This window comes from Paramormyrops kingsleyae, chromosome 12 (assembly GCF_048594095.1).
Source record: "Paramormyrops kingsleyae isolate MSU_618 chromosome 12, PKINGS_0.4, whole genome shotgun sequence".
NCBI classification, from domain to species: Eukaryota; Metazoa; Chordata; class Actinopteri; order Osteoglossiformes; family Mormyridae; genus Paramormyrops; species Paramormyrops kingsleyae.
Window position 1 is genome coordinate 22,659,657 of NC_132808.1, and position 26,041 is coordinate 22,685,697.

At 45.2% G+C, this 26,041-nt stretch overlaps 1 protein-coding gene across 3 annotated transcripts in view; it reads left to right on the forward strand.

Moving 5' to 3' along the window:
- ankrd50 (ankyrin repeat domain 50) overlaps positions 1 to 18,784 on the forward strand; it is a 28,649-nt gene extending 9,865 nt beyond the window's left edge. For 2 of the 3 annotated variants that reach the window (XM_023795895.2, XM_023795894.2), the window contains exons 4-5: positions 11,693 to 15,243; positions 17,022 to 18,784. In XM_023795895.2, coding sequence (XP_023651663.1) covers positions 11,693 to 15,240 — 3,548 coding nt within the window. In that variant the 3' untranslated portion in view covers positions 15,241 to 15,243; positions 17,022 to 18,784. Of the gene's footprint in view, positions 1 to 3,221; positions 3,687 to 11,692; positions 15,244 to 17,021 lie in introns of those variants that run through there. The other variant, XM_023795896.2, reaches the window with a different exon arrangement.
- The last annotated feature ends 7,257 nt before the right edge of the window (positions 18,785 to 26,041 follow it).

Genomic DNA, 26,041 nt, shown 5'->3' on the forward strand with positions numbered 1-26,041 from the left:
GCAGAGTCTGTAAAAGGTACAGGTACCTACAGCCAAGGGTATAATTGGCAGATCCTTGAGGGTACACCCCCAGTGACAAGCAAAGGTACAAATTTTTGCCCTTTTTTTCCTGAGAGTGTTTGGTGGTGCTGAAGATCACTGGCACTGCACTGTGAGCTGATGTGCACTGGCAGGTTTGCGTGCCAGAAGTGAAAGATGTTTTAACGTTTATATTTTTTAGTTGAATTGAGGTGTTTAGGGCGGCTTTCACTCACTTTGAATTGATTTGAATCAGTGAGCATCACACACGTGCATTATATTCCTCTGTGTGGGATTGTGGGAAATCTTTTCAAGGACCATTTTGATGGTTCTGCCTAATGTTGTTCGGCCATTATCCGAATAGGATTGTCCTTTTATCACCATAGGTATGTTGATTTTTTTTTTTTGTATCTATATATATCCATGAGAACTCTCTTACCCTCTATCTTCCACTCTGGGTGAGAGTCACAGTGAAAGCCTCTTGTAAATTTCAGCTTGTGTGAGAGTTCACTTTGAGTTTGGTACTGATCCATGGCTGGTCTTCCAGCTCCCGATCGCAAGCTGTTGGGACCCTTGAGTGATCAGAGTGCAGCTTGTCTTTGGTCATGAATGCCGATATATTTCAGATTAAGGCTCTTTTCAGTTGGAGGCATGTAAAATGGCACAGAATCCCAATCCTGCCAATCATGGAGAGCCCCAGGCTCTGTAACTCTGTGCCAATCCAGACATGTGGGCACTTCAGTTAACGGTTTATTTTTTTCTCCTCTAGCAGCTCAGAGAGCCTGTAATTCAAATACCCCATTGTAAGACGTCTAATTGCTTTGTTTCTGAGAATGTAGCAATCAATATATATTTTTTTTTCTTCCTGTGCTCTCTCTGGTGGGTGCAAAGAGAGAGTACAGCTTTGGGGCTTGCGGGACGCTTCCGCGGTCGCAGAAATCGATCGGAGTGTTGTCGGCCCTGCCGATCAGCCGAAGGGTTAAGGTTTCAGCTTCCTCCGTGGGTCTCCCTGAAGCTCTCAGCAGCTACTGTCAATACCAGCTTCAGACCATAATAGTGGGGGTGACAGGAGATGGGAAACCCTGACCTGTGTGGCTTTATTTGAGCCAGGATGCCATAAGTTTTGGTAAGACTAGGATTTGAGTGCTTACTGTTGGACTTAATGGAATTTTGTGCTGCAGCAGCAAACTGATACCAAAATGGAAAATACAACAGTTTTATTTTTGTACTTGAAGTAGTTTGTCCTTTTACTTCTTTCAAGGCCATTTATTGCTGAAAAGCTGCTGGGGGAGAATCTGGAGCAATCAGGCCCTACCTCTTGCCGAATTTGATTGTTGTTATCATTTGGGGCAGCGGTCAACTTTGTCACCTGTCCTATATTGTACTTCATGTGTACACGCTGTCTTTTGCTCTTAGCGTCTTCTGATTACGAGCGACTCCTTGTCATCCTGTCAGAGACCGTTGGGCATCTCGAAAGATAAAGGGATGTATTTTGTCTGTCTGTCACAGGAGTTTAATATTCTAGGAGGCCTCTGTGATGTTTGTTCATGGTTGTCGTTAGAAGAGCGAAATCTGCCCCTTTATTTCCATGAAGACTCCCTTTAAATGCGAGCAGAAGGATGTGATCATTCAGAGGCATGTATGGGGGATGGTGAAGTAACTTAATATCCAAATTGTTGTTAGGAATGTCGTGCTTGTAGGGTAAAGGCTGCCGGCATTGTGACATTTATAGTCTGGTGCCATTTCCACAGCTCCTCCGATACAGCTTCACTCTTCAAATATCAAACTTTCTGATGAACATCTAGATAAACGATGTGCCCCATAAAACGAACGGCGAGTCTCCCATTCAGTCACTAATATTTACTGTATCTACAGTCGTCACTCGCCTTGCTGCCATTGATATTTTGCTTATATTTGTTGATATTTGTTGATATTTTGTTCTTCAGCTTCTGTTTTGTCAGAGACGGAACATACCAAGGTGACATGGAGATCTGAGTGTATGTTAGATGGAGAAAAATGTTCTGGAGTGAATAAAGAAATAAAGAAGACGGTTAATTTTAGATGGCCCAAGAGGCGGCGTTTTGATATGTTACAACAAGCCTGAAGGCTGAGGAGTAACACCACTGAAGCTTACTACTCGTCATGCCCGTCTCCCCCGCCTGCTGAGATGGTAGCTCCCGCACTGCCCATTTTTAATTGCTTGAGCAACGACCATGGTTTTGTTAAGATGGAAAAGGCCGGTCAAACAAAAGCCAACCTTCACTAAAAATACTATCCCTGTTTAGAAGGCCAGTTTTATGTTGGTGGTGCCTTGGCTGGCCTGACCTCCTGCTGGACCTGGCTGAGTGGGCGGTGCTTTGTCGGAGGGTTGCTGTTTCATTGGCTGTTGGAATCCTGGGTCGTGATTCGCTCAGCAGTCAGTGGTTTGGGGTCTGGCTGTTCGGCCCCTCAGCTTGACGCTGAACTGAGGGGTGAATTTCCCCCAACCAGTTTGAGCCTGGAAGTCAATGTGCTCCAAAAGTCCATTAAAGCCAGCCACTGCAGATTTCCATTACCCTCGCAGTCCGGCCTGTTAGTTTTATAAATAAGCCGTGAGCTGTTTAAAAGGATGCTGGCATTAACAAGGTGGAATGGGTTTTCCTCGGCCGAGTCTCATGATCCTTAGCCCCTTGTACCCGCAGTGCACATAAAACGGTCCCCCTAATTTTATTTTTGTTACTTTTCTGCTTGGGACACAGAGGCAGGAAACGCGAAAAGCCGTTAAACTCGGTGTAGGAATTGAGGATGCAAAACTAACCCTGCGATTTTTGGCGTCAGCCGTGTCCGTGATTGAGTGCTGGACTAGCCGCTTGATCGTCTCCTGGGCGGTGGGCAGTGATATAAATATAGCTTTCCCCTTTCGTTTTCCACCTTGTCTTGGAGCCATCGCTAGGTAAGTGAAATTGTGGGACTGCGAGTGATCTCAGAGGATCTTCGAAGGGATGCCAATTTTGACAAGGCCTGAGGCAGAACGAGTGGAGAGCGCAGGGTTGGAGATGAAATCGACTTAGTAATTTAGGCAGAGCAAAGGTCTGGGATTTGAAGGTCTAGGCAGGAGCCCTGGGTATATATATATATATATATATATATATATATATATATTTATATTTCCCTTTGAAAGCCACATCTCATTTTAGCCAGCCATTCTTCACTCATCCAACTAACAGTATCATTTACATCATGTACTTTAACACCATTGCTTGTTGTGCTGTGCTTTTCTAAATTGTCCTTTAGGTGTATAGCGGCCTACATTAGCACTACTCCGTAATCCCTGGGTACGTTTTTTTTTTATTTTCTATTTATATTTGAATTTTAAAACGAGTGTTTCAACTCCTTCCCTTGTACATCTCGTCCATTTTATGTTGGCTTGGCACTGAAGTTTTTTCTCTCCATAGAAACAGTGGGTGGTAGAAAATTGAACGCAGACCTGGAATCCAACTGAGAAAAGCTAAAAGCACATAAATAAAATGTAATTAACAACAGTGCATTCTAACGGCATAGGCCGACTGTTCCCTTCCAACTGAAAGGCAGCCGTTATTTTGCGTGACGCTTCGGTGGGACGTGGCTGAACGTTATGCAAATCAGGAAGTCGCCGTCGGACACAAAAAGACACCGCAGAAAGCCATAAGGTACGGATTTGGTGCTATTTGCATCTTGTTGTTGGTTACATGCTACATTATCTTCATAATACACTGAAGGGTGTTATTACAAGGGTTTATTGGGATTAAGTGCTATGATTACAGTCCCTTTGCACGTTCTGAGTGTTTAGATGATTGCTTCCAGTTTCCTTCACCAACACAAGTCAGATATGGGGGCAGACTATTTCTGTTTTGATTGGCTTTAGAGAGTAATGTTTTAGTGAAACAGGGTTGCCCACAGGTAGACCTCAGTGTGAAGGGTTCGGGCGTGAAATTGGAGAATATTAAAAATATCTGTCTGTCTCGTACGATGGTTCCATCACCTCCAGGGTTGCGGATTGGATTTTTCACCCCTGATCTGTGTGTGTGGAGTTCACATTTATTTGTGTGGGAGATGCTTTTATACAAAGTGACATGCGGTTGAGGAAGCGGGGTCAGTCCCTGGAGAAATTGTGGCTTAACGGCCCCGCTCAAGGGCCCGAGGGTGAAATCACTCTGCCGGCCATGGGATTTGAACCGATGACCAACCCATCACAGGCATATAGCCCTAACCCACAGCGACACAGACCACTCCACAGTTTGCATCTGCTTTGCATGTCACATGGGTCTCCTCCCACTGTCCAAAGACATGCAGTTAAGTAAACTGGTCTCTCTTAATTACCCACAGTGTGTGTTTGCGATGCGGTATGTTTCTACCCCTTGACCAAATAGCAGAAAAGCAACTGAAAGATATAGATTGATGCATAGATGGATAAGAACAGAACTGCAAGATAACCCAACTGATAGTTTAAACACTTATCACAGCATACAGAAGCTGTAAATGAGTGTACATGCTCTTTGCATAGTGAGAGGGAGAAAGAACCAGCATATTAAATTTATGTGGTTCGTTTAGCAGATTAACAGAAGAGTTCTTGTTAAGTGTAACAAGTCCCTGCAAGTTCCGTTTGTGTGGTGCCTGGAATATGTCATGCTTGGGCACAACCGCACCTCTCCTGAGCTTTCGTTTCGTTTCCTATTGCCACCCGGCTCTTCATACGGTGTCTCCCTAAATACCAGTAACGGCTGAGGATCTGTGCCTGTTTCCTCCAGAGGCTGCGCCGCTCCCGCCCTGCGCTGGGCATGAATGGGCCTTTTCAGCGTCCACCGCCGCCCAGCTGACAGGCCTGATTTACCGCTGCGGATCGCAGGGGAACATAGCAGGCCTGTCTTAACTGGGTGACCCCCCCCCCGCCCCCCCAGCCGTTTTCAGGTCCTCCCTGCCCCCTCATCCACACATAGGTCTTTGGCCGGGGTCACAGCATTCCTCACATTGCCGTCCCGGGTGGCTTTTGGATAACTCTTCGGGGGGGGGGGGGGGGGGGGTTGGCAGGCATACAGGGAAACTCTGGCCTTCTGACAACACACATACTGCTGTTAAAGCACCTAAAACTGTCCCGTCCACCCACTCATGGGGGGTTGGGGGGGGGGGGGGCATCTCTGTTGGATATGGGCAGGTATGGGGGGCGTCGGTGCAGGATCATTTAACCTTGGCCCTCCATTGTAAAACTTTGTGCTTCACATGTGGTTATGGGATATGGAATGCAATTAAGTGATTTGCAAAACATTGGGATGCGATTGGGAACCATTATGATTTTTATTTGTAAAATAATATCACCTGACATGCCCAAGCTTGCTGCCCACCCAGCCATAAAACCTTTTGGGAACATTTTAAGCCTTTAGAGCAGACTATGGTACCCCTCTTAATTCGCATTTTCTAATTTATCCATTTATTCATTTGCACAATGTATTGCACTTTGTATTGTCTTGCAGTGTTTGATTACGGAAGCAAATCAAGAAAGTGCACAGAAACAAACAAATTTACCCCTCAGGAACAGCTAGCTATCGGTGGACTTCATAACACATTTTGCTTCTGTTTCTTGAAGATGTCCATCCTTCCGAGTTGGGTAACTTAATAAGCGTGATTTCAGATTTTATCAATAGTTGTTGTCTCTGCTTAATAACTGCTGAGTTTCAGTCTGAGTTAACATTCCGGCATCCAAGCGCACCTCTATCATTTGTCATGAGACTATATAGAGATGAAATGAACCTCCTAGGTAGAGAGAAGCACTTTGTTCTGTTTTATTGTCAGTGTTGGGGATGAACGAGAGGCTCGTGTTCTGCTCATGGGCTGTTATTCACGCATTCAGGTTAACTTGCGCCGCCTCGAAGGCAACCGTCATCCTCCGAACACTATAATTTACGCTTTAGCGCCTGACAGCCGCACAAATTATAGGTCTACTTTGTTTTCTCCCCCTTTTGTTTTGTAAAAATACCTTTGGTGTTGTGCCGGGTGAGAATCCTGTTGGATGCGAGACGCTAGTCTCTCAATTTTCACCTCCATTTATTATTAAAATTTGCTCTCCCATTGACAGAATGGGTGAATTCCAGAAAGGGGTAAACGCTTGGTTCCCCATGGTTGTATATTTGTTGACACTGGTTGCCTCTAAACGGATGCATGTATAGGAATAATAAAACCAGGAGGATGGACTCTATGGATAGACATAACAGGAAGTGCATGAATAGATACTGTTTATCCAGGTTATGGGGTTAATGCCGCTTAATTTGATTGGTGAATCAAATTTGATTGATTCACCAATTAGGTTAGGTGATTGTTTGATTGGTGTTAAATAAATGTTGAAGAAGCCCCGCTTTGGGCTGATGAGAGGTTAAGGAGAGGCCTTTAATGCCTGGGTGGTGTCAACAGTCGCCTGAGGCATGTGCAGGGATGCCAAGAATAGCTGGGTGAGTTGCTGATTTGGAGTCGACTCATACAGGGGCCGGACCCCACGTCTACAGAGCGGGGAGGCTTTAGACGTTTATAAATAATTTCGCGGTTTGTCATTTGGGTCTGGGGAGGGGTAGCGGCTGGTTCGAGATTCCAGCTCTGCTGCAGGATGTCGGATGTGGAACGGCGAACGCACGACCTGAAGATCGTGCAAACCGAGGTCACGTGGAGGTCATTCGTAGCGTGACCTGCCAGGAATGTCACAACCTAGAAAGGTCCGGAAAGTTCCAGAAGTCATTGACTTGCCTCGCCCTATGGGCAGCAGCGATGTACATATGTTTGCTATAGCAAAATGTTCCCTCTTCCATCTTGGTGTGGTGCATTTGTTAGGGAATAGATGCAGATGCTGGTACTGAGTTAGATGGGGGTGGGAAATCTATCAGGCCAGTGAGAAGCAGTGTAACACAAGTCCCAACCTCCCCCCCCCCGTCTTGTCTGCTCTGGCTGTAATCTGGGAGTCCTGGCAGAAATGGCATCAGAAATTTGCAAGCAGTATCCATACTCTGCCCAAGCGTTAAGACGTGAGCATTTTCTTGCCGTGGAGCAGTTCGCGCTCTCCCGAAGCGTGTGGCTTATGCACTCCCACATACATGATTTCGTGCTGGATTAATCTCCGCTGAGCCTGGTATTTCGAGTCAACGATTGAGATGGGAATATCACATGGTACAGCAGACTTATCACGACGGATCGTCTTAGGCATTTCACAGACCAAGCGCTGGGAACCGTCTGCTGCGAATGAGCTGCCTGTCTCGACTCAGACTGGTTATTTCACCTCGAAGCCCCGACATCTCAATGGGAACGCTTCTCCTCTACATATTTATTTGACTATGCCTCTTATGTTGTAATTCCAATAAATAAATCTGTCTGCAGATATCGCTCCAGGAATTACTGACTGTGCGTTCCTGTAGCTCTGGAAGCTGGTGTTTTAAATGTCAGAATGGGACGTGTCTAGACCGTCTGTTTCCAAAGTTGATTCAGATACCCTGTATGCATGAGACCTTTTCATAGTTTATTAAAGGCAAAATGGTTCCCTTTTATCATGTAGTATATATGTGCGCAGGATGCTTCTCTTGTTTAGTTCTTCTGTTCCCCGAATTTGTCATATGCCAAGTAACATAACCCTACAGCCTCTCCCCAGGTTATGATAGGTTTGCCGGAACGTAACCCCATCGTAAGCCGAATATGCATTTTAATACAGTACACCTAACCTAACAAACATCATAGCCTAGCCTACCTTAAACATGCTTAAAACACGTACATTAGCCTACAGTTGGGCAAAATCATTAACATGAAGCCTAATTTATATAGAAAAAAAGTGTTGAATATCTCCTGTAATTTATTGAATAATGTACTGATAGTGAAAAACATTTACCCATCGTAAAATTGAAATGTAACGCGGACCGTCATAACCCGGGACCGGGACCGTCTGTAGTCATCAAGATGAAAATAGACCTTGACCTCATGTGTGCCCATTTCCAGTCTGGGTGTTGTACCTTGGTGTTGGTTCCTAACCTAAAATGCTTTAATGGCTATCAAGTGGTTAAAAAAGTTTGCTTCGAATAAACTATAGAAAGAAAATGGAGCAAATTACATAAGGTTACTAAAATTATATTGGCTTTACAACATGAGTTTAATTGCATATTGCCCATAAACAGTGGTGACAGAGCCCTTATAAATGTCTTCAGTTGTCTTTGGTGGCCCATGATGATATGTTAGGAACCTGAATACTACTGACTTGGTGGAAGGTGTTTATTGGAGGGCAGTGTGAAATACCTGAGGTTATGGGTTTGTCTACACCCTCCCATGCCGCGCTATCGTGTGTCATTGAAGACCAAACCCTACCCGGGCACGTATACAGCTCGCGCACCTCAAAAGGTCTGAAATCGAAGCCAGACTTAGCCGTGATTTTTGGGCTCGGACCTCCAGAGAAGCCGCTTGCTCCTCCTTCGTCATCTGCAGGATTAGTTAGGCCGGCGGCTCTGCTCTGTGCATCCGCTTCGGTCCCGGGCCTGTGTGTTTCCTGCTCGTAACGATCAACAGCTGGTTGCAGTACCCGAGCCACGTGGAGTACATCCTATAGGCCATAAACACGCTTGAGGGGGTCATCGAGGGTTCTACTCTAATGAACGGTTCTGTAGTACTTTACTGTATAGTTATAATCAGTAAATGCAGTTGGTGCTAATGTGCATAGACTTTTGTTCCGGGCTTAAAAAAATGATCTGATTGCTGGGTATGGAAAAAAAAAAAACGATATTGCAGTAAACCTGTAACCTCGTGTGATCCCTGGCGATGACTACCGGATGACCAACCGGAGGAAGTCAATTAGTGATGACCAGAGGCAGTTGCACAATGAAGACTAATGGGTTTCCATAGTTGGCAAAAGTTCAAAAGACTTACTGGGCTTTCATTTAAAGATAAGGGTAACCATTATAAACGTCATACAAAAAGAGGATGGACATGCTGGAGTCCAGTTCCAGCTTCCCTTTCATTCCCTGCATCTTTTGTAGCAGGGACATCTGTTACGTTAGCATTGATTCAGACCCATAAACAATGAGTTGGACCCATATGAGCAGCCTCTTTTCTCTGTTCACGGGGCTGTTGGGTGTATGGCCATATTTAACACTTCATAAATAAGAGGAACCAGGGTGGATTTTCCATGCATCATCGCCGTATTATTGTGGCCTGCTGTCGAGAAAAAACGGGCAAGAAAAGAGAGCTCTGATGCCGAGTCTAGATGTTGAAGCGTTATGGTGTCTCTTCCTCCCCTACACCCTACCAATCATGTGGCTAGAGGGCCACGTGTGAAGCGGAGGGTTTCTCTGCCCAGCCAGAGAGCCCGTGGCGAGAACAGGCGCGGAGCTTGGCGCGGGCCGCGGCGCGTGACGTGAGCCCAGGTGTGAGCCTGGCAGCCCCCGTCCTCAGCGGCTGAATGAAAGGGCTTTCAGGTCTCCTTCAATCACAGGCCTTTTCTCTGCGGTTCTTTGGCTCCCAGCTGGTGGTCTTTTTTTGGACAGCTTCAAATTGCTTTAAAAGCATTGCTTTTAGGGTTTCTGCTGTTCCTGGGGATTTTCCCATTTTCACTGTACTGCCAGAAGATGACCTGAACGCGAGCAAAATATCGGCTCCATTTGAGTTTCGAGAATGCCAGAAATCCATCTGTGACCTTTGCCCTGTCGTTCCCTTGAGGTTGCTGCGAGTCGGTCAGCAGATTCGCTCAGTTTGCTTACGGATATGCGTTGATCTGGTGCACAGGTGAGCTGATCTTAGTTGCAGCTTGGTGCTGCCCCCCGAAAGTGTATGCATGTCACGCAAGTAGCTGCATGTCACGCAAGTAGCTGCATCTCAAAGTTCGGTGAGACGGCTAGCCTTTCCGTTTGGTTGGAAATGCTTCGGACCAGGAGCATCAGTTCCATCCTTCCCCACTGTCCTGCCTGGGTTGCCTCCCAGGTGCTGGAGCACATCATGGCCTAGTGCTGAGACAATGTGTTTGTGATGGGCCTCCATAAGGTTTCCAGCTGAACTCACACAGGTTACTGACCTCAGTGGTTGGGATTGCATTGTCATTGAAGGATGGGTTAGTGCATGTGCTTAGGAATTCCTATACATCTCCTATGCAGTTCAGTTTCAATTTTTTATCTACATAGCAGCTATATGGTCATTATCAGATTGTGGACAATTGTAGACAATTTTCGGTGTAAAATTTCACTCCAACACCTTCCTTGTTCTTGTGTTCCCGAGGAGCTCCCGCCTGATTCTTTACCTTGTACGGCCTGTGGACGATGTGAGTCTGGCTCCATTTGTTTAACGGAGAGTGACCGTAAGGAAGTAAACGGACTCACAAGGGAGATGAATAATGGTAGAGTGCTGTGCTTCAGTCCCACTGAGTCCATCCGGACTGCGTTTGCAGAATATGTGAGCAACGCCAGAGCCGTGCATGTGCACGTTTTCACCTCCCTCCAAGTGAAGCTCCTCCAATCTTCAGCCCATGGGAAAGCCCCAGTCTCCAGATTCCTCCACACTTCCCTTGGGTTCCAGCACTGAACGGACTGGTTTACTTAGAGCACTTCCTCCAGTGTGGCTTGGAGAGCTGAAACGAATCATTTCCGCTTTCAACGGGTCTAATAGCACTTACAGGAAATAATAGGCATTCATTAATGTAGAGAACCAAATTATACTGGCAGTCCAACTTCTGGTAGTTACATGCATTGTGTACATTAAAGGCGTAAATGTGGGAATGACTGTATGTATGAAGTAGCTAGTAACTCTGGGTTTTATTGAGTTAAGTAATTATATCGGCTTTATTGTCTGGATATTTGTATCTGTAATAAGCTTCTGCAGGAGGGCTTATTTCTTATTGCAACATTAGCTTTTCTATAGCCCGGAACTCTTCATTCCAGAGTGATCTTACTAAACTTGCTTATGTCACACATTCATTGCTGTGCCAATTGACGTTGGTGCCGGACATCTGTGCCAGACTTTGTGTTTGTTCATCATGTTCTTTTTTTTTTCTTTTTTCTTTTATAAAAAACGTTGTGGTGTATTCAGATTAACAGAAAATATCTGTCCCTGCCTCTGCAATGAATGTGCTGCACAACTACTGGTGGTCCAAGCATGAAGTTATTTAGAAGTCTGTTATGGTCGTCATGTTTTTGGACCTATCATATTTAGTACTTTTCAGCAGAGTTCTCTTTCTTCTGATTATAGTTGGGAAAGGGCTTTTGCACATACAGGTATCTCAGTGCTTAAAAGATTTTAAATGTTCTCTGGCTGCTTATATAAAAGCTGATATTGAACCATGACTTTCCATGTCTATATCCCTGCTATAAAAACCACTGGTAAGAAGCTAAGGTTGCACCATCAGTGCATTATCACTAAATGGCTTACACTCTCTGAAAGGAGTGTCCTTTTAATGGCTACTTTTAAGGAGTGAAGGGTTAGGATAAAGTGTCTAACTGCTGAATAAAACCTGACAGCGGGAGGCTGCATTAAATAATTGTATGGCCATTGGGATACAAAACCACTTTATGTATACAAAGAAAATGTTGTAAATACACCTTGGCAATTCAGGGAAGTGGAATCTGTTTTAAGATAAGGCAATCCTTTGATGCCCAGAATTTAATGAAATTGCAGTGCTCACTTCTAATTGACTTCCATTCTTCTTGGTCTCTTGCAGGATTTCGCAAGATCAGCCTGGATGACCTCCGGAAAGCGTACATCGTCAAAGACGTGCAGCAGTACATCCTGCACCGCCTGGACCAGGAGGAGGCTCTCAGGCAGCACCTAACCAAGGAGACGGCCGAGATGTTGAACCAGCTTCACATCAAGAGCAGCGGCTGTTTCCTGTACTTAGAGCGGGTACTCGATGGAGTGGTGGAGAACTTCATCATGCTGCGTGAGATCCGCGACATCCCTGGGACACTGAACGGCCTTTACCTGTGGCTGTGCCAGAGACTGTTTGTAAGGAAGCAGTTCACCAAAGTGCAGCCCATCCTCAACGTGATCCTAGCCTCATGTAGGCCCCTGACAGTCAAGGAGCTTTACCATGCTGTCTGGACGAAAAACATGACGTTGACCATGGAAGAGTTTCAAAGGAAAATGGACATCCTCTCGAAGTTGCTGGTCAACGGCTTGGGCAGCACAAAGATTCTTTTTCACTATAGTTTTGCTGAATGGCTGTTGGATGTCAAGCACTGCACTCAGAAATATCTCTGCAATGCGGCAGAAGGACACAGAATGATGGCAATGAGCTTCACCTGCCGGGCCAAAGAGCTCAAGCCACAGGAGGTGCAAGAGTTTGCATTGCATTTGATTAACTCAAACCTGCAGATAGAGCCCTTTAATCTTGCACTCTGGATGGTATGGAATGGCACACCAGCAAAGGACTCCTTGACAACATCCATACCCAAAGAACAGGAGGTATTGCAGCTCCTGGTCAAAGCTGGTGCCCACGTCAATAGTGAGGATGACCGTGCATCTTGCATTGTGCAGCAAGCCTTGGAAAGAGAAGACTCGATTCGGACTTTGCTGGACAATGGGGCCCCCGTGAACCAAAGCGACTCCAACGGTAGAACTTTGCTAGCCAATGCGGCATACAGTGGTAACCTAGACGTAGTAAACCTTCTAATCTCCAGAAGAGCAAACTTGGAGCTCGAAGACAGCAATGGACAGACGGCACTTACGCTGGCAGCAAGGCAAGGGCACACTAAAGTAGTGAACTGTCTCATTGGCTGTGGGGCGAACATCAATCACACGGACCATGATGGCTGGACAGCCCTGAGGTCGGCTGCTTGGGGGGGTCATTCAGAAGTAGTGTCTGCCCTTTTGTATGCTGGTGCAAAAGTGGACTGTGCAGATGCTGACAGCAGGACGGCCCTGAGGGCTGCAGCTTGGGGCGGTCATGAGGACATAGTGCTGAACCTGCTCCAGCATGGGGCAGAGGTTAACAAAGCCGATAATGAAGGAAGGACGGCACTCATTGCTGCAGCGTATATGGGCCACCGGGAGATTGTGGAGCACCTACTGGACCATGGAGCAGAAGTGAACCATGAGGACGTCGATGGGAGAACTGCCCTTTCGGTTGCAGCTCTGTGTGTCCCCGCCAGCAAAGGGCACGCCTCGGTCGTCAGCCTCCTCATCGAACGGGGGGCAGAAGTTGACCACTGCGACAAGGATTGTATGACCCCTCTATTGGTGGCTGGCTATGAAGGACATGTGGACGTTGTTGATCTACTTCTGGAGGGTGGTGCGGACGTGGATCACACGGACAACAACGGCAGGACCCCGCTCCTCGCGGCGGCATCCATGGGCCATGCGTCAGTTGTAAACACCTTGCTGTTCTGGGGCGCGGCTGTGGACAGCATCGACAGCGAGGGTAGGACAGTGTTGAGCATAGCTTCTGCTCAGGGGAATGTGGAGGTTGTTCGGACTCTGCTGGACAGAGGACTGGATGAGAATCACCGGGATGATGCTGGCTGGACCCCTCTCCACATGGCTGCGTTCGAGGGACACCGGCAAGTCTGCGAAGCTCTAATTGAGCAAGGAGCACGATGTTCGGAAGTAGATAATGATGGACGCGTCCCGCTAATACTGTCCGCACAAGAGGGCCATTATGACTGTGTGCAAATCCTTTTAGAAAACAAGTCCAACATCGATCAGAGAGGCTATGATGGGAGGAACTCGCTTCGGGTGGCTGCACTGGAAGGCCACAGGGATATAGTGGAACTTCTCCTCAGCCATGGTTCTGACATAGACTTTAAAGATGCAGATGGACGCCCCACACTATACATCTTGGCACTTGAAAACCAGCTGGCTATGGCAGAATACTTCCTCGAGAATGGGGCCAATGTTGAGGCTAGTGACACAGAGGGGAGAACGGCCCTCCATGTTTCCTGCTGGCAGGGGCATATGGAAATGGTTAGGATGCTGGTCAATTGTCATGCGAATGTCAACTCTTGCGACAACGAGAAGCGGTCTGCCCTGCAGTCTGCAGCCTGGCAGGGTCATACCAAAGTTGTCCAGTTCCTGATCGAAAACGGCACCCATGTGGACCACACGTGCAACCAGGGGGCAACTGCACTCTGCATTGCAGCCCAGGAAGGACACATCGATGTCGTCCAGATCCTACTTGAGCACGGCGCGGACCCCAACCATGCCGATCAGTTTGGCCGCACGGCCATGCGGGTGGCCGCGAAAGGGGGGCACTCTCAAATCATAAAGCTCCTGGAAAAGTATGGTGCCTCAAGCTTGAATGGCTGCAGCCCCTCCCCAGTACACACGATGGAAGAGAAGACTCCCATCTCTGTTTCTGGAAAGATGCAGTCACTCACAATAAAGTCAAACAGCTCCGGTAGCACAGGAGCAGGCGACCTCCAGCCATCAGGACGAGGTCTGTCGAATGGGCCGGGCCACGCCTTCAGCTCCCCGTCGGAGTCCCCCGACTCTACAGTAGACCGGCAGAAGTCCTCCCTCTCAAATAATTCCCTCAAAAGTTCTAAGAATTCATCCCTGAGGACAACATCATCCACTGCGACAGCCCAGACTGTTCCAATAGACAGTTTCCACGGGCTCACATTCACCGAGCAGATACAGCAGCATTCTCTGCCTCGTAGCCGAAGTAGACAGTCTATTGTTTCCCCGTCCTCCACCACTAAGTCCATCGGACTACAGCCTAGCTCTCCATCCAGTGAATTTGAATGGAGCCAAGTGAAATCCAGTCTAAAATCAACCAAAGGAAGTAAAATTGGAAATGGCACATCCAACACCTCGAGCAAAGGACTTTCGGGAGAGAAGAAGAAGTCTAAGAACAGTAGTTCAACCCAGGGTCCTGTGTTAGAATACGAGATGACCCAGTTGGACAAAAGAAACGCCCTTACAAAACCAGTCTCAAACATCGGATTGAAGGATCCACAGTGCAAGATCGTCGTCCCATCCTCCGCCCAGCAAGAAGTGGGACGCTCGCAACAGCAATTCCTCATCCAGCAGCAGAGTAGTTCAGAGAAGAAGCGGAACGGCATCATGACCAACCCTAATTACCACCTACAGGGCAATCAGGTGTTCCTTGGCAGAGTGTCTGTTCCCAGGACTGTACAAGATAGAGGGCACCAGGATGTCCTTGATGGCTACCCAATTGGTGAGACAGAATTAAGCCTTAAACAAGCCCTCAAACTACAGATTGAAGGATCAGAATCTGGCTTTAACTACAAAAAAGAGACCCCATTGTAACTGGTAAGTTTGTCAATAATTGTTAGTTGGTTTTGAATATGTTGGAATATGTTGATCTTAAAGTAACCCCCCGCTGCCGCCCCCCGCACGTGAATGAGAAAGTATACTCTTTTTTTTTTTTCTTCGTATGGTAACATTTAATCTGTTTTAGCTGTTGAGGGGGGAAACTGTTCAACTACTTACCAGCAGGAAGTCAGCCTTCAACTTGAAGTTGGCAATATAGGAGTCTAATCTACTTTAACTCTAATAGGAAATGCCATGTATAAAATCATTTTTACTGTACAGAGATGGTATTTTAGATTATGCAAATGTAAGTGCTATTATAAGATTAAATTTCATTGTGCCATGTGCCACATAAATATACTTTAATTGTGAGCCAAAGCAACTGCTTTCATCAGTCATTTTGAATTAGCAGCTGTTTGTTTGAAACAAAAGGCCTTTATGAATTAAGCAGCTGAAGTGAACTTTGGGTTGTGTGTTTGCGCGTGCATGTGTGTGTTTGCGCGTGCATGTGTGTGTTTGCGCGTGCATGTGTGTGTTTGCGCGTGCATGTGTTGGTGCGCACGTGTGTGTGTGTGTGTGTGTGTGTGTGTGTTTGTTTGCGCGTATGTGTGCGTGTGCGTGTGTGTGTGTGTGTGTGTGTGTGTGTGTGTGTGTGTGTGTGTGTGTGTGTCCGCTCACTTGTATGTCCAAAAACTGGTGAGTGGTTCTGCTGTGTAACAGCTGCTTGTCAGTCAGGTGTTAAGCGGGAAATTCCACACAAACATAAAGGCTCCACTGTTCCTCTTCAGACAATTCTGTGCGTTTACAAATAATCATTCATTTTGGCATTCGCCTCGACCGTAAGACTGTCCAGGCCACTGTCAAATCTGGAGGAGTTCCATACGTCGGTGTCAAATTTTTAGTATTGTAACACCAAGCCTGTCAGTATTCTGCATTATAGCTAGTCAGCTTGTTAAACATGAAACATTCAATGAGAAAATGCCAGTATTGAGCTAGAAAGGCCCTTTCCTGGACCTTACAGCTCCTAAATTAATATGTATTTTTTTTTATGAATCCATTTAGCTTTTCAGGTCACAAGTTGGCCAGATGGTGATGAAATGCACTCCAAGGCATATGAAATGGTCAGGTGTTGACTGTCACCCCCACCCTAAGAAGCCTAGCATATTGAAGATTAATTTATTAAATGTTGCACAATTAATTATTATTTCTTGTAGATTCTTCTCATTAAATTGATAAATGACCTGAGAAAGAATGGGAAATTTCCCTTATTTCATATGTAGAGTATATCTTTAATGGATTAAAAAAAAAAAAAGTAGCTGTGGAAAATGACCTGAAAGCTAGCGGGTGGATTTATATTTTGCTGCCAATCACTGCCTGACTTGGACCAATAGGAGCCAATGAAATGTCCAGCTGGAAGCGCGTTAAAGTAGCAGTTTAAGCACGGCGTACACTTTCATTGCTGTTTTTTAATTGCTGCACCTGGAACAAACCCAGCAGTGACTTAGATTTACTTTTTTTTTCTCCTTCATGCCATTCAGCTCTTGCTTGCTGTGACTTCAATGTAGTTGCTTTGTTACAAAATAGTTAATCTTGCCTTTTGCTTTTGTCAGTGAGAATCTTTTGTTAACAGTGTTATCTTACAGCCAAGGGATTTACGTGACACTTCTCGGCCGCTGCGAGTATTTTAACACGTACTGCAGAAAAGCCTGAGCACAAAAAATAGCACCAGGAAACCATCTTTGCTAAGTTTTAAACAAGTTTCTGTGTTCTTGTTTCAGGCTTGTCAAGAGGAGCATCTGTTGTTCAGGAGGAGATGATCAGTAGTCTGCATATTACTGATCTTGCACCTCAGAAGCTTGCAAAAAAACTCTGGTCTCTGCACACGGATAATGTAGACTGATGCTGCAATGTGCCTACGGTTGGGACGGCGTTTTCAGTGTAACCCTGCACGCTACCATTTTATTTAACATATCAATATTTAATGCGTAGAGGATGCACTTTTCATTTTTGTTTGGTTTGGTTTCTCATGTGTGTGTTTGTTTTTTGTTTTTTTTGCTTGTTTCCTAACAAACTAATTGTCGAATTTGTACAATGTTTCCCCCCGCCCCCCCCCCATTTCCTTTTGTGTGTTTAATTTTTTTGCCTGCAAATGTACGTGCTTGGGACAATGTACTGGCAAGTACAGTATCGCAACAACATCGTAGTATTAATGCATTTCATGACACCGGGTAACATCATTGAATCTCCGCCTCTTTGACCATCCAGAGTTTCACATCTATGCGCTGAACATCTAGTACATTGTATGTATAGTAGCACTGCTAATTTGCAATATGGGTGTAATCAAGCATATTTATTATGGAAAAAGCCACTTTGTATTGTATTGTTTTTTTTTTAACATGGTGCTGTGTCTATATTTTGCCTGCAGAAATGCAGGACTCCATCCTAGTGAATGACTTTTGTTTGTTACACATAGTGTTACTGGCTGCAAGGGAACAGAAGTCATGGAACTCAAACTCACTTGGTTTTGTTTTGTCCCTGTGGGACGTTTACTTGTTGTTGTTGTTGTTGTTGTTGTTTTTTTTAAATCCCATTTTAAATTTGAACAACAATCTCATCACGTGCAAGTTTGGTGCTAAATATGACATTTCATTTAAAGTAGTGATACTCCCCCATGTGTGCTCTGCAATGCAAGAAAAAAATGCAAACATAGCCCCTCCCCCCACCCCAGATGGCAGTTGGACTATATGTCTGACAAGGCTGCACAGTTTACTTTAAACAGCACAGGTTTTTCCCGTTTTCAAAATGGCTGACTTTGCAGCACAACCCCACCACCCCCCAGACACACACACACCCGCCCCAAGATAAACTTCTCTCCAGGCAGCAGTCTTGAAACCAAAATATTTGTGAAGCATCGTTCAAAGTGTTGCATTACATTTGTGTTAAAACGTGAGACAGAGTGGGTGGAAGATGTGTGTGAGCTTTCCGGAAAGTCGGGCGCTGGGCTTTGGAACGGGACGGGCTGCGGGACTGCAAGCAGCTGTTTCTCCTGGGCCAGCGGGAGGCGTGTGTGAGCATTTTTCTGTAACGTCATATTTTTGCTGGCTTTTCAGAGCCCTGTCAGTGTGCCGCCTCGCCGAGAAGAAAATGGAAAGCAGAACGGAAAAATCATTGTCTTTGATGCACAATTACACTTAAAGAAGGCGAAACGTGGCAATCTGTCAGATAAAGGTCTAACTCTCCTCCGCCCCTTTGGACAAGAAGTTGAAGTGAGAACTGTAAATAAAAAACAGAAGGGCATGTTGGACTGAACAGTGAATAATTGTTGAGTCATTCGTTAGGCCCTGAAGTTCATTTTGGTTTCTTCTGCAAAATGTCATTTTTATGTTTTTCAGTTTCATTTAAATCGGGTGATTGTAAATAGCTTACAATGTACATTAAACTTCATTTCCAAATTTTATTTCCTGTATTATATTGAGCTGAATTTCCTGATGTATCTTAAAGTGCTTAATAAATCTATTTGCTTTACTGCAGAAACAAAAAAGTGCTGTGTTAACGTAGCTGCCGTACTATCGCGGCGACACGCGTGTAGCGGGACCGCGTCCGTGTGGAACGCTGTAGCCGCATGGCCTTCATAGGGCGGAATGAGAAAATCGGCACAAACGAGCGTGCAGGTGCTGGTCGTCATGGTGATGCGCACAATGGCTGTGGACCCTGCGCACCTTCGGGACATTTTCATCCACTTCTCCTGGCATGGATACCAGCCAACAACAGGAAAATCTGCTGTGCATAATTCAGCATAGGCAAGACGAAACGGGGGGGGGGGGGGGGAAATCATGCAGTGCTTGACTATTTAAGTGAGAATCCACTGTTTAAGAAATATGGATTATCTTTAATAGTTCTGAAATATTATGAGGAAGGCTTTGGTTAAGACCTTAAGATTTTGATAAATTGCTAACTGGCACCTGGGAAACACCTTTTGGGATTCCAGAATGTGCAGCAGAAAAACAGCATTGCTTCATACAAACTTACGTAAAGGAGAGGAACCATTTCAAAGCGTTCGGTGGGATTCCTAGATTTGTCTAGACACACCCGTGGGCTGCCGCACTGCAGAATATCAGCAATAACATTATAGCCATGGATAGATGCTGTGATTGAACTCCAGATAGAGGGATGATCGATATAGTTGGCCTCTATTGCAATTTGTTTAGATCTGTCAAACAAAAAACAAACCGTCCTTCCAGCCTCGTCGCAGGAAGGAAGGTGTAAATGTAGCGTGACCCATCCTAAAACCTGCCTGTCATAGTGTTACATACTGGGAAATCTTCAGATGATATGGCCACATCCACTCTTGTCACAGTAACTTCTACATTCGTGCCTGTTACTTGCTGCGTACTTTACATGTATCTACTGGTCATATTATCACCTCATAGTAATAGACCAAAGCTACTTCTGCACTTTATAAACTGCACTTATCCTTCCAAAGCCAAGGATTTTGTTCTAGGAAAACAGTGCACTGCAAATCTACCCAGCACAATGATATCCCACTCAGAGGTCTTGACAGTCCCTCCAGCACAATGATCTCCCACTCGGAGGTCTTGACGGTCCCTCCAGCACAATGATCTCCCACTTTGAGGTCTTGATGGTCCTGGGAACCTACTGAGGCTCCATAGGTCTCCATGCCTTCAGATTCACGTCCCTGCTTCTGCCAAGGGGCCTTATCTGCATGGCTGCCCAACATTCCCAAAAACCATTCCCAAGTCGCAGTGTGATTTTATTGATTTCATTGATTTTTATTACAAAAACCCAGTTCAACTCATGTGGTCAGTTGGCTTTTTGGAGAAGCACTGAAAGTCAACGGTACTCCTATGACTGGATATGGGATCTGCAATGAGGATTGTCATTCGCTGAAAAAAAAATCAATGCTTATATTCAGAATGGTACAATTATATTCACAGCGGCTGAAAATGCGATTAAAGCATCCTTTAATTTGTGTTAGCGGAGTTCTAGTACAACATTTTTGGGTCAGTTGTTCCTGGAAGAGGTTGACGTAATTTCTTAAAATTCTCTAGTTATATAATAAACTCTTTTTGGTAGTTAGGTGTTATAGGAGATATCCTGCAGTGGAGCAGCTTTTAAAACAAATGAAATCCCACAGTGCCTATTGATCCGGACGAAACACATGACAGTGCAGAATTCAGCAGCAGGAAGGCAGGGGCTCTGAATCCCCCGGCACGAGCTGGCCCTTTCAGTCACATCCCCCAACAATTGCTTCCAGACACGGGTTTAGCTTATTGAATTGATTAGTATTCAGTGGCATCCCACAGTGCCGTGCAAAATTGCAGGAAAGCGGTGATACTGTCTGTTTTGTATTCATCACTGATGTCAAATTTGGAAACCTTTCATTAGGCTTTTTTGTTCATGCATTAATACATTTTCCTTTGGTGCCCTCATGGCTGAGTTTAGTTTTTGGATTTTCCACTGAAATCCTCATGAAAGATTCTTCAGATTGATGACTATGGAATACGTTGTAAAGTATTCTTTCAAATGTTAGACGTACCTGATAAGAAGCACCAGTTAACAAAACAACAGGTGACAGACAAAATGCATTTTTTTTCCCAGCCATTATATTACAATTTGATGTAATATTGAGTCATGGGAATCTGTACCTTTGAAGACAGGTGAAGATGTAGATTCAGAAGAATCCCTTTGACAAATGAGGCGGAACTTCCTTCCTGCTTAATCCCTTGCTCAGTGAGCTTGCGTAATAGCGCAAACAAGCACAAAAATCCATATTCTCCTAGCAACGATTGATCTGCTTTCATCTGCTCCCCTGCCGCCGTCTTGCCACATTTCACGTGAAATCCCAAGAGAACTCAGATTTACATAGAGATTAACCAACTAAAATCTACCTTCAGGGAGGCCAACAGTAAGGAAACGAGAGTGACATCCAAAAAAAAAAAAAAAACACACAAAGGACTGGAAACGGCTCTCCTTGGAAGTATTTCCAAAGAATGTTTACTAGATATGAAAGCAATCAATGGACGTGTGAAACATTAAAACACTAATATGAAGCTAAATCATCTGAAAGCAGTATGTGTACATTTGCAAACCCTGCCCTGTAATTATGTTTACAACTATTGAAGTATCCACTACAGAACAAAAGGAATAATAGTTGAATTCTACATAACTACTGATGAAATCCAGAAACCGTCAGATAAACTACTGTTTGTAGTGAGAGATGGGGGTTGTGGAAAAAGTTACAACCTTATTTTTTAAAGAATGGTTTATTTTTTCCAGGAAGACGTTCCTTTTATGAAAGAGAGCCAGCTGTGAAGCAGAGAGAGTTTCCCCGTAAACACACGACGCGAGGTCCGTCTCTGACTTTCTCCAGCTCGGGAATCTCGCTTGTCAGCCCATTTGCCAGATCCATTCCTCGGGTTAACGTTGTAAATGGTGACCCAGAGAGACTCCCCCGTGCGTGTCGCTGGCGCCGCTTAAAGGAGCATGCGACGCTTTCCAATCAATGCGAAGTGCATCGTCATATAGAGTGTACATCTTATACACCACTGTTTGTTTCCCTTAAAGGGGTTTTAGCACCAACTGTAAAACAGCTAAAAAAAAATCCCTATTTTGTCAATGCATTTCTTCTCTATGCATTGGGTCTACATTTGTTCAGAAGACAGCAACAAAAAAATACCTATAAATGCTTTTATGGTGAGGATTCCTGTGAAGAAATATAAGTTGAATCAAGAACTTTTCATATGCAAACATTTGGATTTAGATGGCTCATGGGAGTTTTACTTACACAAAAATGTTCTGAGGGCAGAAAATGATGGTTCAGAGAGATAATAAATCAGATTGCAGAGGAGGCGGGTCTAAGTAACTAAAGGAGGCAGGACCAAGACACCTGATTGATTGGCCCCGCCTCCTCTACAATGTGATTGGTTCTCTCTCTGAACCAATCATTTTTCAGTCTGCCCCTAGAACATTTTTGTGTAAGTAACACTCCGACGAGCATTTAGATGTAAGCTGGTAGAGAGACCTGGGAAGTGTCTTCTTGGTGGAGACATCCCTGGACACTCCTTTCACATGTAGCTGTAACATCAGCAGCAGCTGGTTTGCTCATTAACACAGTGACACTCGCCCCAGGTCTAAAGCACACATGCTTTCTCTCCATACTTGCCATGAATCATAGTGTCATCGCACAATTCAGCCTCTAGGTATCTTTTCACGGAAGGGAGTTTGTGTTTTGTCTCACAGATTGTCTTACAGTTTGCATTGTGTTTATGTCTGTTCCTAATAATAATAATAATAATAATAATACATAATTATATTATGTTCCTTTGCTACTGCACACAAGCAAATTTCTACTTGGGATCAATAAAGTATGCATCAATCCATCCATTCATCCATATAACATCTATCATCCAACAGTCATCCATCATTCCATTTATTTATTTATCCGTATGTAATCCATCCATCATCCACCCATCCATCCATCATTAATCTATCCATCAATTTAGGTTTTATCCATATATATTTATTTAACCATCAATCCATCCATCCATGCCTTTTTGCGTTAAACAATAGTGTATGAGGATTCCTGATCGCCTGACCGACTCGGATGACCTTCTTGGCATCAGGTTGTGAACTCAAGGCACTACTGATGCAGTAAAGCTGAGGGCAGTGTTCAGTTGAGTTTGGTGTTACATATACGTGGTGAAAAGATCGGCCTGCACAAAATAATAAACCAGAGGTCTCGCAAAATTATTGCGTAATTAGAGCGGGGCACGCGAGTTGCCCAACGAGAAGATAATTTACCGTCTGAAATGATAATGATTCAAATGCTCTTTACAGAGATTTATTGCTCCTCCGACGGCAGACACTGAGCGAAGCTGATGCGTTCCTCATTACTGTGCCTGAATTACGAGACATGATGGCAGCAACACACAGCAAAAGGGGGGAAAAAAACAAAACACCTGGTGTTTTTCACACCCCGAGCCGCTGTGACTGAAAGGGCTGTTTGTTCCCTTAATCCAGGAGCAGCGAAGAGCTCAATGAAAGAAATGCCTTACAGATCCAGGGCATTCCGGTTCTCTGAGAGCAGCCATCACTGTAGCGAACGTTTGCTGGGATCCCGGCCCCACCAATCCTGGTACTGAATGAGTGCCATGCAGATGGATGGACGCATTGAACGCAATTACATCATAATAACAATGCGCTCATTGTATTGGTACTGGTTTGTCCTATTTTAATTACAGAATCAATTTATCAACAGGCCATTCAACAAATAGCATTTTTTTTTATAGGAACAAGTCTTGCTTGAGAAGAAGCCTACGAATAGCTCACTAACCCTAGTTACGCTAGACACCAGTGCGGGAAAAATGGAAAACATGGGAACCAGATTACCCCTCCCCTGGCACAATAGACTATATGTCTGTATGTTCTCACACCAATCATCTGCCTGTTGCTTAATACTGTTTGTTGTCGCTGCTCTTAAAATAGCACAGGGCAGTCAGTAAGTCTCACTGTCTCTTAAGCTTATAAAACATAAATTGGTTTCCTTATAAAAACATGAAGGCCATAAGACATCAATGTCAGGTCACTGGGGGGCATTTTCCTTCTGTGTGACACACGATACCCGCAGCAAGTTTTGCTGGGCGAATTTTTTCTAAAGCAAAGAGACCCGTTGTGTTGCGGGGTGACCTTTCGGTAAACCCGCTCGATTTACGACGAACGATAAATTCTAAGCTCGGAAGGGTATCGTATTTCAGAATTGTAATTCGTAATTGTAATTCAATAACCGAACAGAATGCCTCGCGTGCGTAATACAGATTTACGACTCTTTCAATCAGTCTAAAAATGTTTTAAAATAATAAACTGGATGTCTAGAAGGCTGTATTTTTATACCAAATCGTCGAGCAAGAACAGAGTTTACAGTAGCTACATTGTGCTGCCTCCACCGTGAAAACAAACGGGGAAAAAATGCCATTAGTTATAAACAGAAATTAAATTAAATGGTCTTTATGGCACAACTGATCAAATCAAGGGGAAGGGTTGAAGTTAAATGGAATGTGGAATGGGTAAGCTGGTAGACTTTGGGTTTATTACCCTCAGAGGGCGGGATTTCACTCTCCCTCTGTCTGGAGCTGCTAACAGGTTCAGCCCAGGACACATATCCCAGTGTAGACCAGCCGAGGTGCGTGGCCACGCAGCACGAGGACAGGTGGAAAGGGTCACCTAAGAACCGCAGCCTTTATGAATCATTTAAAGTGACAGCGACAGGAAACCTCAGCGGCCCTGCGAAACATCTCTGTGATTTCACCAGCAGAAAAGTTGTCTTTGTGAGCAGGAATCTCGCAGATACGAGGAGAAGAAGAAGAGAAGCTCCGGCAAACACGGCTGTGGGACTGTTAAAAATTTACGACGAATGCGTTACGCCGTGGCTGTTTCTGTTAGCCACAAACGCCACATTGTATCCACCACCCCCCCCCCCTTGCGAATTCGCTGACCCCCTGTCTGTCCCTCTAATCTGGCTACATGTTAGCCACCGCCCAGCCCCTCCCCCGACCATCTTGACGGCCAGCTCTTGTGCCACTGACCCCAGAAGTCACCACCATTGAAAACAATCAGTGCATGACATTCCATCCCGTCGCGCCCGGGACCCTTGTCACATGACCATACAGCCTCCTCTTCCAGGTCATTACACCCCCTCAGTGAATACATGGCATACTGTAGCTGGGGGCTCTCTCTGAGCCAGCCGTCCTGGCCTGGGTGCAGGGTGGTGTTCGACAGCATTGACCTGACATCCCCGGCCTGAAATGCCCCGAAACAGCCCACTGACCAGCGGCATCATCCGCATCCCAGTGCGCGGCCTCGGCTTGTCTCTCACTCGCAAGTGCTGCAGCCCACCCACAGCAAAACAGCTGCACGTACTTCCCATCGTCCGCTGTGGCATGTTTATTGGAAACTTTAAGATTGATACCCAACGAAAACTAAACAACAAATGACTCTGAAACGCGATGGCAGATGAAACGAGGGAAACAGTAAAAAGCCTTATCTGTGTCTGTGGTGCAAGGGTTTTCATCAATGCTTTCGTTTGCTGGGTGAAGATGTCAGACTCAAGATGGGAAGCCACCTCCTACTTGTGTAAAATCACGCTCTCTACAGCCCAAAGTCCCGTACGAGTGATAGTGATAAAAAACACAGCAGCACGGAGAGCATATGCAAACAAAATTTTCAGGACTTGTGCTTTATTCCTTTAATTTCATGTGCTGTCAAAAATTCTCGCCCTTTTGTCAACGTCGTTCCCCAAAGAGCCATTCGTCTGTTCAGATCATTACTGTATAAGTTTGACATACATTTTCAATGACACCAAATGCGTAAATGTCAGTGCAATCCTGAACGTCAATATCTGTTGGCTACCCACTCATCCTTTATCGACCACGAAGCCATTGCTGGGGAGCGGAGAGCTTGGATGCCATCCCAGGGAGGCACTGGGATTGGATCCCTCTGGACTGCACGTCAGTCCATCACAGGGCACACATTTTTAATTGCCGAAATCCATTACCACAGTACACTGTCATCCAGCTCTCATGTGACACTGGGGAAAATGGCAGTGGCAACTATAAGGAGAAGTGGAGCTAATTTACAGATTGACACAAAAATAAACACCTAGAACAGTGCATTCATTTAAGGCATTGTTTAAAGCATTTCAGCAGCAAACAGATTGTGCAATATGTTGCATAAGCCACAAATCTTGCATAACACAGTGCAGTTGCTGGGAGTGTAATGCAGG